This window comes from Hydra vulgaris, chromosome 01 (genome assembly GCF_038396675.1).
Source record: "Hydra vulgaris chromosome 01, alternate assembly HydraT2T_AEP".
NCBI lineage: Eukaryota > Metazoa > Cnidaria > Hydrozoa > Anthoathecata > Hydridae > Hydra > Hydra vulgaris.
In genome coordinates this window covers 66,432,501-66,445,429 of record NC_088920.1, presented here as the reverse complement: position 1 = coordinate 66,445,429, position 12,929 = coordinate 66,432,501, and the positions used below count along the sequence as shown (strand labels likewise).

At 26.8% G+C, this 12,929-nt stretch overlaps 1 protein-coding gene across 1 annotated transcript in view; it reads right to left on the bottom strand.

Moving 5' to 3' along the window:
• Window positions 1-9,277: 9,277 nt before the first annotated feature.
• LOC105846765 (antistasin-like) overlaps window positions 9,278-12,929 on the bottom strand; it is a 6,453-nt gene continuing 2,801 nt past the window's right edge. Inside the window, exons 2-7 of the mRNA XM_065788973.1 lie at window positions 12,574-12,720; window positions 12,397-12,486; window positions 12,237-12,326; window positions 12,009-12,152; window positions 9,844-9,913; window positions 9,278-9,470 (exon numbers count right to left, since the gene is read on the bottom strand). Of these exons, the coding sequence (XP_065645045.1) occupies window positions 9,416-9,470; window positions 9,844-9,913; window positions 12,009-12,152; window positions 12,237-12,326; window positions 12,397-12,486; window positions 12,574-12,720 (596 nt within the window). The 3' untranslated portion in view covers window positions 9,278-9,415. The remainder of the gene's footprint in view (window positions 9,471-9,843; window positions 9,914-12,008; window positions 12,153-12,236; window positions 12,327-12,396; window positions 12,487-12,573; window positions 12,721-12,929) is intronic.

The window sequence follows — 12,929 nt, the reverse complement described above, 5'->3', positions numbered from 1 at the left end:
CAAACATAAAATTCCCAGTCTTCAACACTTGAACTTTTAACTTTTTCTTTACCCTTTCCTAATGCACTTTTATTTTCTACTTTGCGTTCTTTTCACTTTTTTGATTTTTCAGAGGATTCAAATAGTGATTTTCTGTAATGTGATGTTGTTATTATCTGTGATTCTTCTCCCTTTTTTGGTGGTAAAATGATCTTTGGAATTGGTACAATATTAGAAAAGCATGGTGTTATATTAAAATCAATATTTTCTGAAGATCCTGAGGGCAATGGTAATAAGGTGCTCAAATTAACTTGTGATTCAACTTTTTCAGGCTTATGTAAGATAACATTAGATCTTTTGTCATCATTAAACTCAGTGTCTGGAATTATATCCAGACAAAAAGGACAAATTCCAGATGTACGAAAGCCAGAACAGGCAAATTCTACAGAGGCAGCCTTATTATAGGCTTTGGAGAACATACCTCCAAGTTGATCAGTTGTTATTTTTCTTCCAGGATGCTCACGCAACCATGATCCACATTCTATATTATAAAAAGTTTTTAACAGTTTAAAAAAGCTTGAATCAAGTGGCTGCAACTTATGAGAATCATAAGGTGGTAAGGTTATAATAACTCCATAACTATTCCATTTTCCTTTGCAAAATCCAACAAGTTAATGTTTTTTGTATGAGTTTTGCGCCCATCTAAAATTAAAAGAACTTTATTTTCTATAGAAGCTCTAGTGGACTTAGTAAAGTGTTTTATATACTCCATGGACAGATCAGTTGTAATCCATCCAATTTTAGAGCACCCTCCGATTGTTCCAGTGGGAGCATAGTCGATTAGTTCTAATTTCATTCGCTTTCTCTTAAAAATCATCATTGGTGGAACAAATAGTCCAGTTACATTCATAGCGCAAACAACGGTTGTTGTTACACCCCGTTCACCACTTGTTACAGAAAAAATACAATGTTTTCTTTTTTTGTTATAACTTTAACAGGTTTATGTACAGTTGGTAATGCCTGTTGTAATTCATCGCAATTAAAAATTTGATGAGCTTTACACTTGTATTTTTTTATAACAATTTCTATATTCTTGAATTAAATGTTCTCAGAACTGCGGTTTAAAACATAAAAACGATTTAAAGACAACCCCCGAGGCTTTCTTATTAAAAGGTCTGGATGTCTCTTCAAAAATCCACTTACAAAACCTCTTCCTGCAACACCATTATATTTATTAAATGGATGAACTATGTTATACTTTTCTACATACTGGAAGACAATTTGTTAAATGTCACTCATCAACAATCCATAATAAACTGAATCCATTTCTTTAACGTAGCTAACTAATTGATTTTCAGTATCATCTGGCAATACTTTTTTTGAATGAACCAAGTGATCTTTTATATATATATATCTTTAATATATATATATATATATATATATATATATATATATATATATATATATATATATATATATATATATATATATATATATATATATATATATATATATATATTTATATATATATATATTAAAGATATATATAAATGTATATATATATATATATATATATATATATATATATATATATATATATATATATATATATATATATATATATATATATATATATATATATATATATAGAACAACTACTAGAATTAATAAAACCATACATGCATATATTGAACTTATGTATTTATAGTACACATAAAATTCATTGTATTTTATTTATGGTTTACTGCAATAACCTATATGCTTAAATCTACTCACTATGTTATTTATATACTACTTACTTTATTACATTACAATTACATATACAATACAATAAGATTATAAAATACAAACATAGTAAATATAACATCAGGCAATTATTTGCTTCAATTTGATTAAATAACTATTATGCTTAAATATAAGTTAACAAAATATAAAACATAATTCTATATTGGATAACAACTAAACATTTCAATTAATAAAATAAAAAGTAAGTAAATACAGTATAATAAATTTATATCTACAGCACGTAAATAATAATATTTGCTATGTTTGTTGTTTTAATGTAAAACATTAAATAAATATAATATTAGATATCGGCAAAAAAAATACAAACAGAATGTCTCGTTTTGCCCCGCATCATGTTGGCATCGAATGGAAATGATAGAAAAAGGCCTGAAGATTCTAATAAAAAAAACTTTAAACATGAAAAGCTTTTCCACTCAGTGAGATCAAAAAAGGCTAGGAAAAAATATTAAAGCAACACTTAAAAATTCGTAATTTTCGCGAAGCCGAGGGATGAAATGATTCCCCTTATACTCAACTTTTTTATTTCAAAGTGACTCAATATATTTTTCTTGACACAAAATAGTTTTTGAACACAACTGCATATTTAAAAATCTTGCAAATAATAATTTTTAGGGTTGGCATCATGATAAACGCGAACTGCCTCATATTGCCCCGCTGTCTCATTTTGTCCCGCGTTACCCTAAATTTGTTATCGTTAAAGCCATTATTTATTTGATCAACTAATTCAATACAAGCGTGTTCAGTTGAATGATTTTTCTGAAATCCAAATTGTTTTGACTAAAAAAATTTTTTTTTAGTAAAATGATCAAAGATTCCATTCCAAATTATAGGTTCAAATATTTTCGAAAATACAGAATGCATTGATATAGACCTGTAGTTGGAAACATTAGAATGATCATCATTTTTATAAATTGGAAATACTTTTGCTAATTTTAGTACATCATGAAATACCCCTTGATCTAAAGAAAGTTTTACTATATAAAACAACGGTTTACTAATACTTTTTTTATTTGCAATAAGTATATTACTGGGTATATCATCAAATCCCAGTGATTTATTCTTTTTTAGGAGGAGAAAGCCGTTTCAAATTCTTTTAATGTTAAGTCAAAGTCATGCAATGTTTTGTCGTCTGATGGTCTGTTATTTTCTTAAATTCAACCCTGAGGTCCTGTTATTTTTAAATTTTAATACAAACAGGAAAAAAAACGATGCACTCTACCCAATGGGCACGCGTCGTCCGCGGGACGCCCATCGGACGTTTCACGGACGTCCAGATGGACGTCCCTAAGACGGCGCATGCCCACTAGGAACCGTCGTATTTTATGTCTAAAATACCAAAATTGTGGCTAATTCTGGTAGAAATAACCTACACAGTTTTATAAGTTTTTTGATAATAATTGTTAAGTTTATAAAAATTTTTACAAAAAAATGCTTTTTTTAATTAAAATTTTCCCTCGTTAATTAGCCATATTATAGTCATTTTCCGAATATAACAACGCCTCTCCTCAACTAAACAATTTTTTTTTGTATCAATACATGTTACCTAGAATCAATTTACTCATTATTAATAATATAGTCGTCGTTTACGTTTAATAATTATTCTTTATTGCTTTCACATTAAAAATTTTTTGAACTATTTCCTTAAAACCTATTTTTAGAAGTATAGAGATTTTAAACACAAAAACAGTGAGTGAGATAATTTTAAAATAGATACAAAAGTGTTGTGCTATTCAAATTATTTCCTTCTTAATATATTTATACATAAATTTATATATAAACTGAGTGCAAAGGCTAATTAATTACTTTTATGATATTTCATCCATAGTTATTTTAATATTTTAAACATTGATCAGCAAAAAACGTCATATAAGTCGAATAAAAAATAATAAAGATAGTAAAATTAAATTTGTGACTGCAAAAAATGCAAAAAGTATGAATGCAAACGGCAGATGTTTTTTTAAAACAGTTTTTTAAAGAGAAAAAAAAGATGAATGTAAGTGAAAGAGAAAATAAAAAAAACATTTTGAAATTGACAAAAAAAAAAAAAAAAAAAAATAGCGATGGAAAAATGAAAGTAAAAAGCTTTTCACCATTCCAAAATTATGGTAAGTTGAATAAGATTATTGTAAAATAATATTGGCTGTTAAGTTGTCGAATCACATTATTATTTTTGTAAATTTCATTATAGTTACAATTATAGTCAAATAAAAGATTAATCGAATTAAATAAAAGTTATGGTCGATCATATACATAATACAGTAATGGTCGAATAAAAAATTAATCGAATTGAATAAAAGACAAACGGGATAATAAATGCGGCATTGTTTGCTAATGATACTATAGTATCATAAATGCAGTTGTAGAAGTCAGGTATATTCCACACGCCCATAATTATGATATACATATACTTTTTTTCTAGGAAATAGGATGAACACTCATGAGAAATCAGCACGACTTTTATAACGGTTCATATTTTATAGATATTTTTTTCATATTTTCATACACTTATATTTTTAACTTTGAGATTTTTTTCTGAAAAACTACGACTATAATGGCTATAGAAAAATGATAATGAAAAACTTTTCACCATTATAAAATTGTGGTAAGTTGAATAAGCTTTTTTATTGTAAGATAATAAAGGTTGTCGACTTACATTATTATTTTTGTAAACTTCATTATAGTTACAGTTATGATCAAATAAAAGATGAAGACAAATGGGAAAATATGGGTAAAATTTTTCCATTGGCACCATCAAAATTACTAAATAACTGACTATCATTTACTGTATTTTTTTAATGTTCTTGTAATACGAGATAACACTTCTTTATTTGTTATTTTTATAATTGTTTATTAGACGTCTTTGTTGCTAGGGCAACAAGTTAAATTAGTTACACATGGTGTACTACTATAATTAATATAGTTGTTAAATTAGGAAGATTTTGTTTTTTAGTTATCTGTGCTGAAGTAAAAATTTAAAAAAATAATTTTTAAACTTTTACTTTAACATGTATTTCTTGAAAAAATAATTTGTAATCTTTAAAACACAAATAATTCAATTAAATACCGAATAGAAATATAAAGTTCTACTATTAACTAAAACCCAGTTTCTGAATGTAATACTAATAAATCCTACTAAGTTCTCACCAAAACCGGCTAATCCAACCAAGTGCCGAGTAAAAAGCTTATTATTCCTACTAAGTTCTGATTAAAACTTGCTAAAACGGCTATTGGCCATATAGAAACCTGAGTATTCTTACTAAGTTCCAATTAAAACCTGCTTATACTACTAAGTTCCATGTAAGTACTCGTCTAAAACTTAGTAAGTATAACCAATACGACTTCTAAGTACTTAATAGGATTAGGCGGTTTTCTTTTCTTGGGTAATTTGTACGCATGTTTGCATTAACTCTTGTTCGATTTTTATTTCATTGATGGTTTAGTTATTGAAAGCTTAGGATAGATATTGATTATATATTTTAATAAAATTTTTGTTTAACCATGCATATTTTTGGATATAAATGTATATTTGTGTTATGCTATTTAATACGGTTGATAATTTAGAATGAGTAATAGAAGAACAAGGAATAACTTTTAAAGATTTTAAAATAAGAAGGAATAACTTTTAAATATTTTAAAAGAAGAAGGAATAACTTTTAAAGATTTTAAAAGAAGAAGGAATAACTTTTAAAGATTTTAAAAGAAGAAGGAATAACTTTTAAATATTTTAAAAGATGAAGGAATAACTTTTAAAGATTTTAAAAGATGAAGGAATAACTTTTAAAGATTTTAAAAGGAGAAGGAATAACTCTTTTATTGCTGCGATGTGATCAATATAAGATGAGTTAGATAGAGTTTTATGCTGATAGGTGTATGTTGGACTATCGCTTCTGACTAATAAGCGAGATCTCTGATTGATAAGCGAGAGTTTATTTGACTTAAAATAAAAGTAGCGAGAGGTTTAGATAACTTATTACGTGATTTGTTATTACGATTCTCAGAATTGTAGATCTTTTTGGAATACGACTGAAAATCTCCATAACAAACACATTCACTTACATCTTCATGGTTTTTTATAATTGACGTAATTGTTGCATACACTTTGTAAGGGATTTTTTCATTGTTTCGACATGATGTAAGGTAAATACCAATAAAGATTAGATTTAGGCACTTTTTTTTTTACCTTTAATAGCAAGGACATTTTTAACTTCAAAAATTATGTGAGCAAACGTGAGAAAACCTTTGTAAACAATAAATGCGTTTCCTTTAAATGGTCTTCAGTATCCTTTTTTTCTGCCGCATGAGAAAATACTTTATGTGTTGACATTGCTATGTTGTTCAGCAAAAAGAATTCAACATTTAAAAGCCAATGTTCCGATATAAATATAATATCAAATAACTTGACCAGTTCAGAAATATAAACTAAGTTTGATTTAAAACTTTGGCAGTTGTATGCACAAAACTTATGGTCATGTATAAACAGGAATATTTTAAAAGATTGTAATAACTTTGTTTTCTTCATTTTTTTTTGGTTCCTTCTTATTGCATTTTTAAATTAAAGTTTGGTATCTAATTTAAGTAAAATTGTTGTCGAGCAAAGAAAGGTTGTTCTTCAAATGTAGAAAATGTTTTTTGAGAGGGCTGTACTAAGTGCAGCGCATTAACGGCATCATGTTGAGGTGTTTTGCTTCTTGAGGTATCACGATGCATTCTGAATGGTTTAACGATTATATTATTTTCCAAAACATTAAGGTTTAGGATTATATTTTTTTCAACACTTTTTATCTTTACTATAAATGATCGCATTTATTTTTACGGTTAAGTTTAACATCTATCAGTTCGATATCTGTTTCTTTTTTGAGGTGGCTAGGAAGAGTCTCTTCTGATATTGAATATGTCTGATATTACAGTCCGCTCCTAAGATATAAAACTCACATTCACCTGCAATAGAATTTCTGTTAACCTTTTTAGGACCGTAAAGGTTACATAAATAATTTTAGTAAAAGTAATGAATTTTTAATATTACAATGTGTTTGAATAGCAAATTTAAGAAAAAAACATTTTCCCATCACCATTACAAGTAGTAATATAAGATGGAACAAATATGTCCCTGTGGTCCTCAAGTAAACTATGAGTCACATTTGCTATGGGTCACATTTTTTCCATATGGCAGTCACATATAACAGGTGTGTTTCAATTCATTTTTTTAATCTAATATAATGTAAAAGTATTATATAAAAAAATAAATAAAATACTAATAAAATACAAAATGCTTTGCAAAACTGTTCTACTTAGTAAGCAGTTTTCTTGAAATAAACTAAACATTTTCAAATTTCTATTGAGGAGATATCATTCTATTTAATGCATGAGTTTGTGATATTCCGCAAAACAATTATGTGTTTTTGTGTAGCACAGGCTCACACCACATGTGTCACAGAAACTATCAGTGCGGTTTTTAATACAATGCTTGGCACATTGAGCATATCGTTTGTGTTGTTCTTTCTTAATCAAACAGTGTTGTGTTTTCGTTGTTATTAAGAGAGATCTTGAAGCTGACCTATTTTATGCGCATCCTGAATTACTTTTAAGAACAAGAGATACATCTTTTTTTAAACATAGCATAAAATTAGACAACAGAATTACTGATCTGTTATCCATCCATTTGACACAAGTAATCCCATTAGCTGTCATAGCACCCATGTCTCCTCGTTTAATTTCCTTGTCTGGTCTGTTATTTAGATATTTTTAAAGATATTTAACATATACTTTCTGTCAATACAAACAATACCACATAGATAAATCTTATTTTGTAGCATGTGAACTTGTAACCTTGGCGAGTTAAAGAAGTTATCTATAAAAACATGGCAACACAACTGTTCGAGTATTTTTGACAACACGGCAACAACACTCTCACCAAAGCCATATTATGTGCTTACTTTGCGTACTGTATAAAGATCAAACTGATGAAGGTAACTTAAATCCCCACTTAATGGGTTTATTCTTTATGATTTGTTTCATGATGTTTTAACCTTTAAATTTTGTCATGTGCTTATCTATTGACTGCTGCTTGCTTGCATTTCTGGCAGATTGGAAACAAATATTTTAGTGATTGATCAATTGGCGGACTTTGAAAGCCCGATTACACTGTGGATGACTTTACAAAATGCAATGCAGAACGAATTGTCTCAAATTGTGTTTGAGGCATTGTACTTGATAGAAATGAGACCTGAAAATCTGTCTGACTAGACTAATAATCTTTGTTAGAGGGTAAAACATGGTAGCCCATAATAAGACAAAATCCAAAGAAAGCACTTATTTCCGCTTTATCGGACTGAAATGGAACGCCATTTTGCTTCATGTATAGCTCACTGTGTTCTATAGTTACTATGGTATCTAATTGAGTCATTTTTTCAAAAACAGAAAAAGCATCAATATCTGCTAATTCTTCAAGGTTAAAATTTACTTGTCCATAATTATAGTCAAATGTCTCAGGTTTGGTTTTTGATGTCTACCTTTTCTACTAGAAATCGATATCAGGGTGTACTGATAGACCGACCGCACTAGACTTTGATTCCATTGGTAGTTGTAGGTTCTCTTCTGTTTTTGTTACTGGAGTGTCATCAGACCAATGAGTGTATATTGCTTTAGTTAATCGTTTTGGATAAGTTTTTAACTTTAATTGTGTTGATTCTTCTGGAATATTGGTGGTACATTTATGCTTTGATTTACCATTGTATGTCACTGGAATGAAAGATTTTTATATTTTTCTTTTTAGAAACATTTGTGTCATATACAACAACATTCGATTTGGTCAATAAGTTAAGGATCATTTGAATAAAATAGCATAACAAATATTCTGTTACGCTTTTGTATGCTCATATTATAAATAAACAGAAAATAATAAAACTTTTCAAAATTTATTTGGATTTAGGCTGTTGCACCTAAATTTTCATTTGCAAAAGATTTTTCTGTATAACGTAAGTTATTTACTTAAATAAATTATTTCTGTATAACATAAGTTATTTACATAAAAAAGGCTCTTAAGATGATTTTTAAAAACTTCAAAACATTTTATTTGGACATAATAAAAAACAATAAAAAAAACGTTTTGGTGGGACCCTTAAAAAACGTTCAAAAAATGGAATATTTTAGGAAAATGTCCAGTCACCGTTTCAGAACGGTTAAAATTTTTTTACGGGACCTTTAAAAAAGACTTACAAAACACGTTCATATGCCCACTGAAATTAATGGCTTTTAAAGTTTGAAACAATTATCATTGGTTTTTTCAAGTCTCAAACCTCAAGACTCAAGTCTCAAGTCTCAAGACTCAAGTCTCAAGACTCAAGACTCAAGTCTCAAGACTCAAGTCTCAAGACTCAAGTCTCAAGACTCAAGTCTCAATTCTCAAGTCTCAAGTCTTGACCCTAAAAACTTCATCATTTTGGTTAAATAAGGTCAATAACTTTTGTTTTACGTTGTTAAAAAAAATTCAACATTATGGTATTAAGATTTTTTTTATCGTTTAACATTTACTCTTTAAATTATTCTTTTTTAAATAACAGAAAAACAATATTTAGATACAAATTTATTCCATTTTCCAAAAATGTTTTGCGTGAGAAAAATCTTATATTAATTAACTTCTGTACCATCCAGGTTTTGAAAAGCATGTTGAATCGTGTATACAACAACTAAAAATAAAATATATAAATATCAGTCCAAAGCTGCTTAAAGAAGCTTTTATACATATATATATATAATATATATATATATATATATATATATATATATATATATATATATATGAAATTTTAAGATCCATTAAAAGTCGTTTTTTCTAAATTTTGGTATATATACATACATACATATATATATATATTATATATATATATATTATATATATATATATATATATATATATATATATATATATATATATATATATATATATATATATATATATATATATATATATATATATATATATATATATATATATATATATATATATATAATTTTAATAGTAAAAAATAAGTAAATAAATAAATAATAACTTTAACTTACTTGTTATTTTTGTTGCAAAAACGCGTAGGTACTTTACAACATCCATCTATACTGCACAACGGAGGAACACCTAAATAATAGATTATCAGATTATATAATAATTAAATAGTATAATAATTATAGATGCATCATGTAATTATTATTACCGAACTTATTATTATTATCAATAATGCTCATTTATGCGTTCCCTAATACAGAGAATTTGAAATGCAAAAAAAAAAAAAAAATACTATTGGTAACTAACGGTGCAAATTTTATTTTTTGTTAGGTAGAAGTTTTTTAGATGATTTTTTTTATTTTGCTAGTTTTTTAAGTTATATTGTAAGTTGTATTATGCTATTATATTAATTTGTTCTTTGGCATTTTAAAAGGTTGTATTAAACATTGAGATTAATTTTGTATTACTAATAGGGAAATATAAACTTAAAAGATATGTGTTTAACTGTAAACTGGAATTGAAAAAAAATTAAAACTGGAAATACAAATGCTTTATGTATTTATCAATTCCAAAATTAATACCATTATTATTATTAATGCTCGTTGATGCGTTTTTTGTCATTGATTTTGAAACGCAGAAAAAATATTGTTGGTATAGTATTACTTTGACAGTTTACATAGTTGTATCATCCTTTTAGAATAAATAATTTGTTCTATAAAAAGGGTATTATCAAAAGATGTATGTGTTTAAATGTTAATATACCATCTATACAGGGGGATTTTGAACTTATATAATACAATGCGTAAGTTTGGCTTCCATATAATTGCTTATCTATTTTATTAACTATAATTAGGGTAATATTAAAAGGTATATGTGTTTAAATGGTAATATACTATATACATATACTATAATATACTATAAATACAGTGGTATTTTAAATCAATGTAATACACTGCTTCAGATTGGCTTTTATGTAATTTATTTTTATATTATTATAAGCTTTAGTAAACGTTAAAATATGGTTTGTTTGTAATAAACAACCTTTTTTTTTAAATTTTGTTTTGTTAGTCTTAATCTATTTTTTTATAACTATTGTTGTATCTAGTGTAGTAACTGTACTGTAGTGTAGTAACGGTATCTACAGCATTGCAGCAACTGTATCTAAAGTAGTGTAGTAACTGTTTCTACAGAAGTGTAGAGACTATCTAGAGTAGTGTAGCATCTTTATCTACAGTAGCGTAGTATCTCTATCTATAGTAGTGTAGTAATTGTATTTACAGTATTGCAGTAACTGCATCTACAATAGTGTAGTGACTGTATCTAGAGTAGTGCAGTAAATGTATCTATAGTTGTTTTGTGACTGTATCTTCAGTAGTGCAGCAACTGTATCAACTGTAGTGTAAAAACTGTACCTACAGTAGAGTACTAACTTTATCTACAGTAGTATAGCAACAAAATGTTTTAAAAAATATTTATGCAAGTGCGAGTAAGTTTGATAATTTGGTTGAGTCTTAATACTCATAAAGTTTAAACTTTGAAGTTTATTCCTTTATGAGTAATACTTAAGTTTATGCCTAAAAGCGTTAGCTTTTTGTTAACAAGAAATAAAATAATACTGTACTTTGTACTTTTATTTAAAAGAAGGTGAATTTAAGATTTTTCTAAGAGTAACGAAACGCTCAATGAACGTAAAGAAATTTGTTGATAAAATGGGCTGGAACATTTCATAATTTTTTTTTTTTCTTATAAAACTAAAACATTTTCTTATTTTATACATTAAAGTATAAAACACTCATCTAGTATACATGTTTGTGATCTAGTCTACTAAATATATCAAATAACAAAAATAACAACAATAACAAACGTTGTTAATGTTGTTGTTGTTGTTGTTGATGTTGTTGTTGTTCAAGTTACCAATAAAACTTTGTTATTTAGAAAAATCAAAGCTTTAGGATAACAATGAAAATTAAGTTACTAATAAAAAGGAAAAAAAGGAAAGAATGACCGAGATTTAATGGAATAGTTTTTTTTAAATATAAAGTTTTATATAAAACTCTTCTTGCGTTTTTCAATATAACTTTATAAATAAGTTTTCTTCTTTATTAAAACTTATTCTCAATTTAACCTTGCATTTATATAAAATAATATAGAGTAAAAAAAGTTTATAGCTTCAGTAACTATGATCTAAAAAAACTAAATTATCAGTTATTTTTTCAAAATTACTTACTTCGACATTTGCATGTCCCGCAGCCATATTGATCGAGTACCACCCCATAAGCACATTTAATTAATGGACATATACTCTTTGGACATGTTGGCTTAAAAGTTGTATCTTTAACAGAATATTGTAAAGCAACACATTTTGGTATTTCTAAATAAAATTTTTTGCATAAATATAAAAGTTTTCTACTTAAACTTATTTGCTCATATATTAAAAAAATTCTTTTTTTTTTACTGTAGCAACTGCAAGTCGGACATCCTGCTCCATCAAGAACGTTTCCGTTTTTACAGTAAATCTTGCATACTGGTCCACATATTGGTTGACCTTTAGAGAAAAATATTTTTCACAATTTTTCTTATTTTTTTTTTAATAAAAATAAAAAAAGATTTCTTACTATTACAAAGACAAGTTGGACATCCATTTCCGTCAAGTAAAAACCCATATGGGCAAAACCTTTTACAAATTGGTCCGCATTTGGGTCGACCTTAATAAAAAAATTGTTATTCATTCTGTTTTATTATACATTTTTATAAAAAAACATTTCAAAAAAAAAACATAAAACGATTCATACATATTCCCATTAAGTCAGTATTATTCTTTTTGACACATTCTAATTGGTCGCCGCATTTTTTAGTATTTAACAATATTCCTCCACATTCTTCACCAGAGGCCTGAGCGCAAATATCACAACAACCACAAAAGTCTTTGACTGTTCCAGCTTATAATAAAACATAAAAAATTTTATGTTTATAAAAATCCCCAATTTACATTTATATACGTCTATTCTTTTCCACAAGTTTGCCTTTATAACAGACCTCATTGTTATAGTTAAGCGTTATTATATTAAATACCATAATATTATATTAAATAAACATTATTTACTTAAACTGATATATGAAATATACATTATTTACTTAAACTTTAATC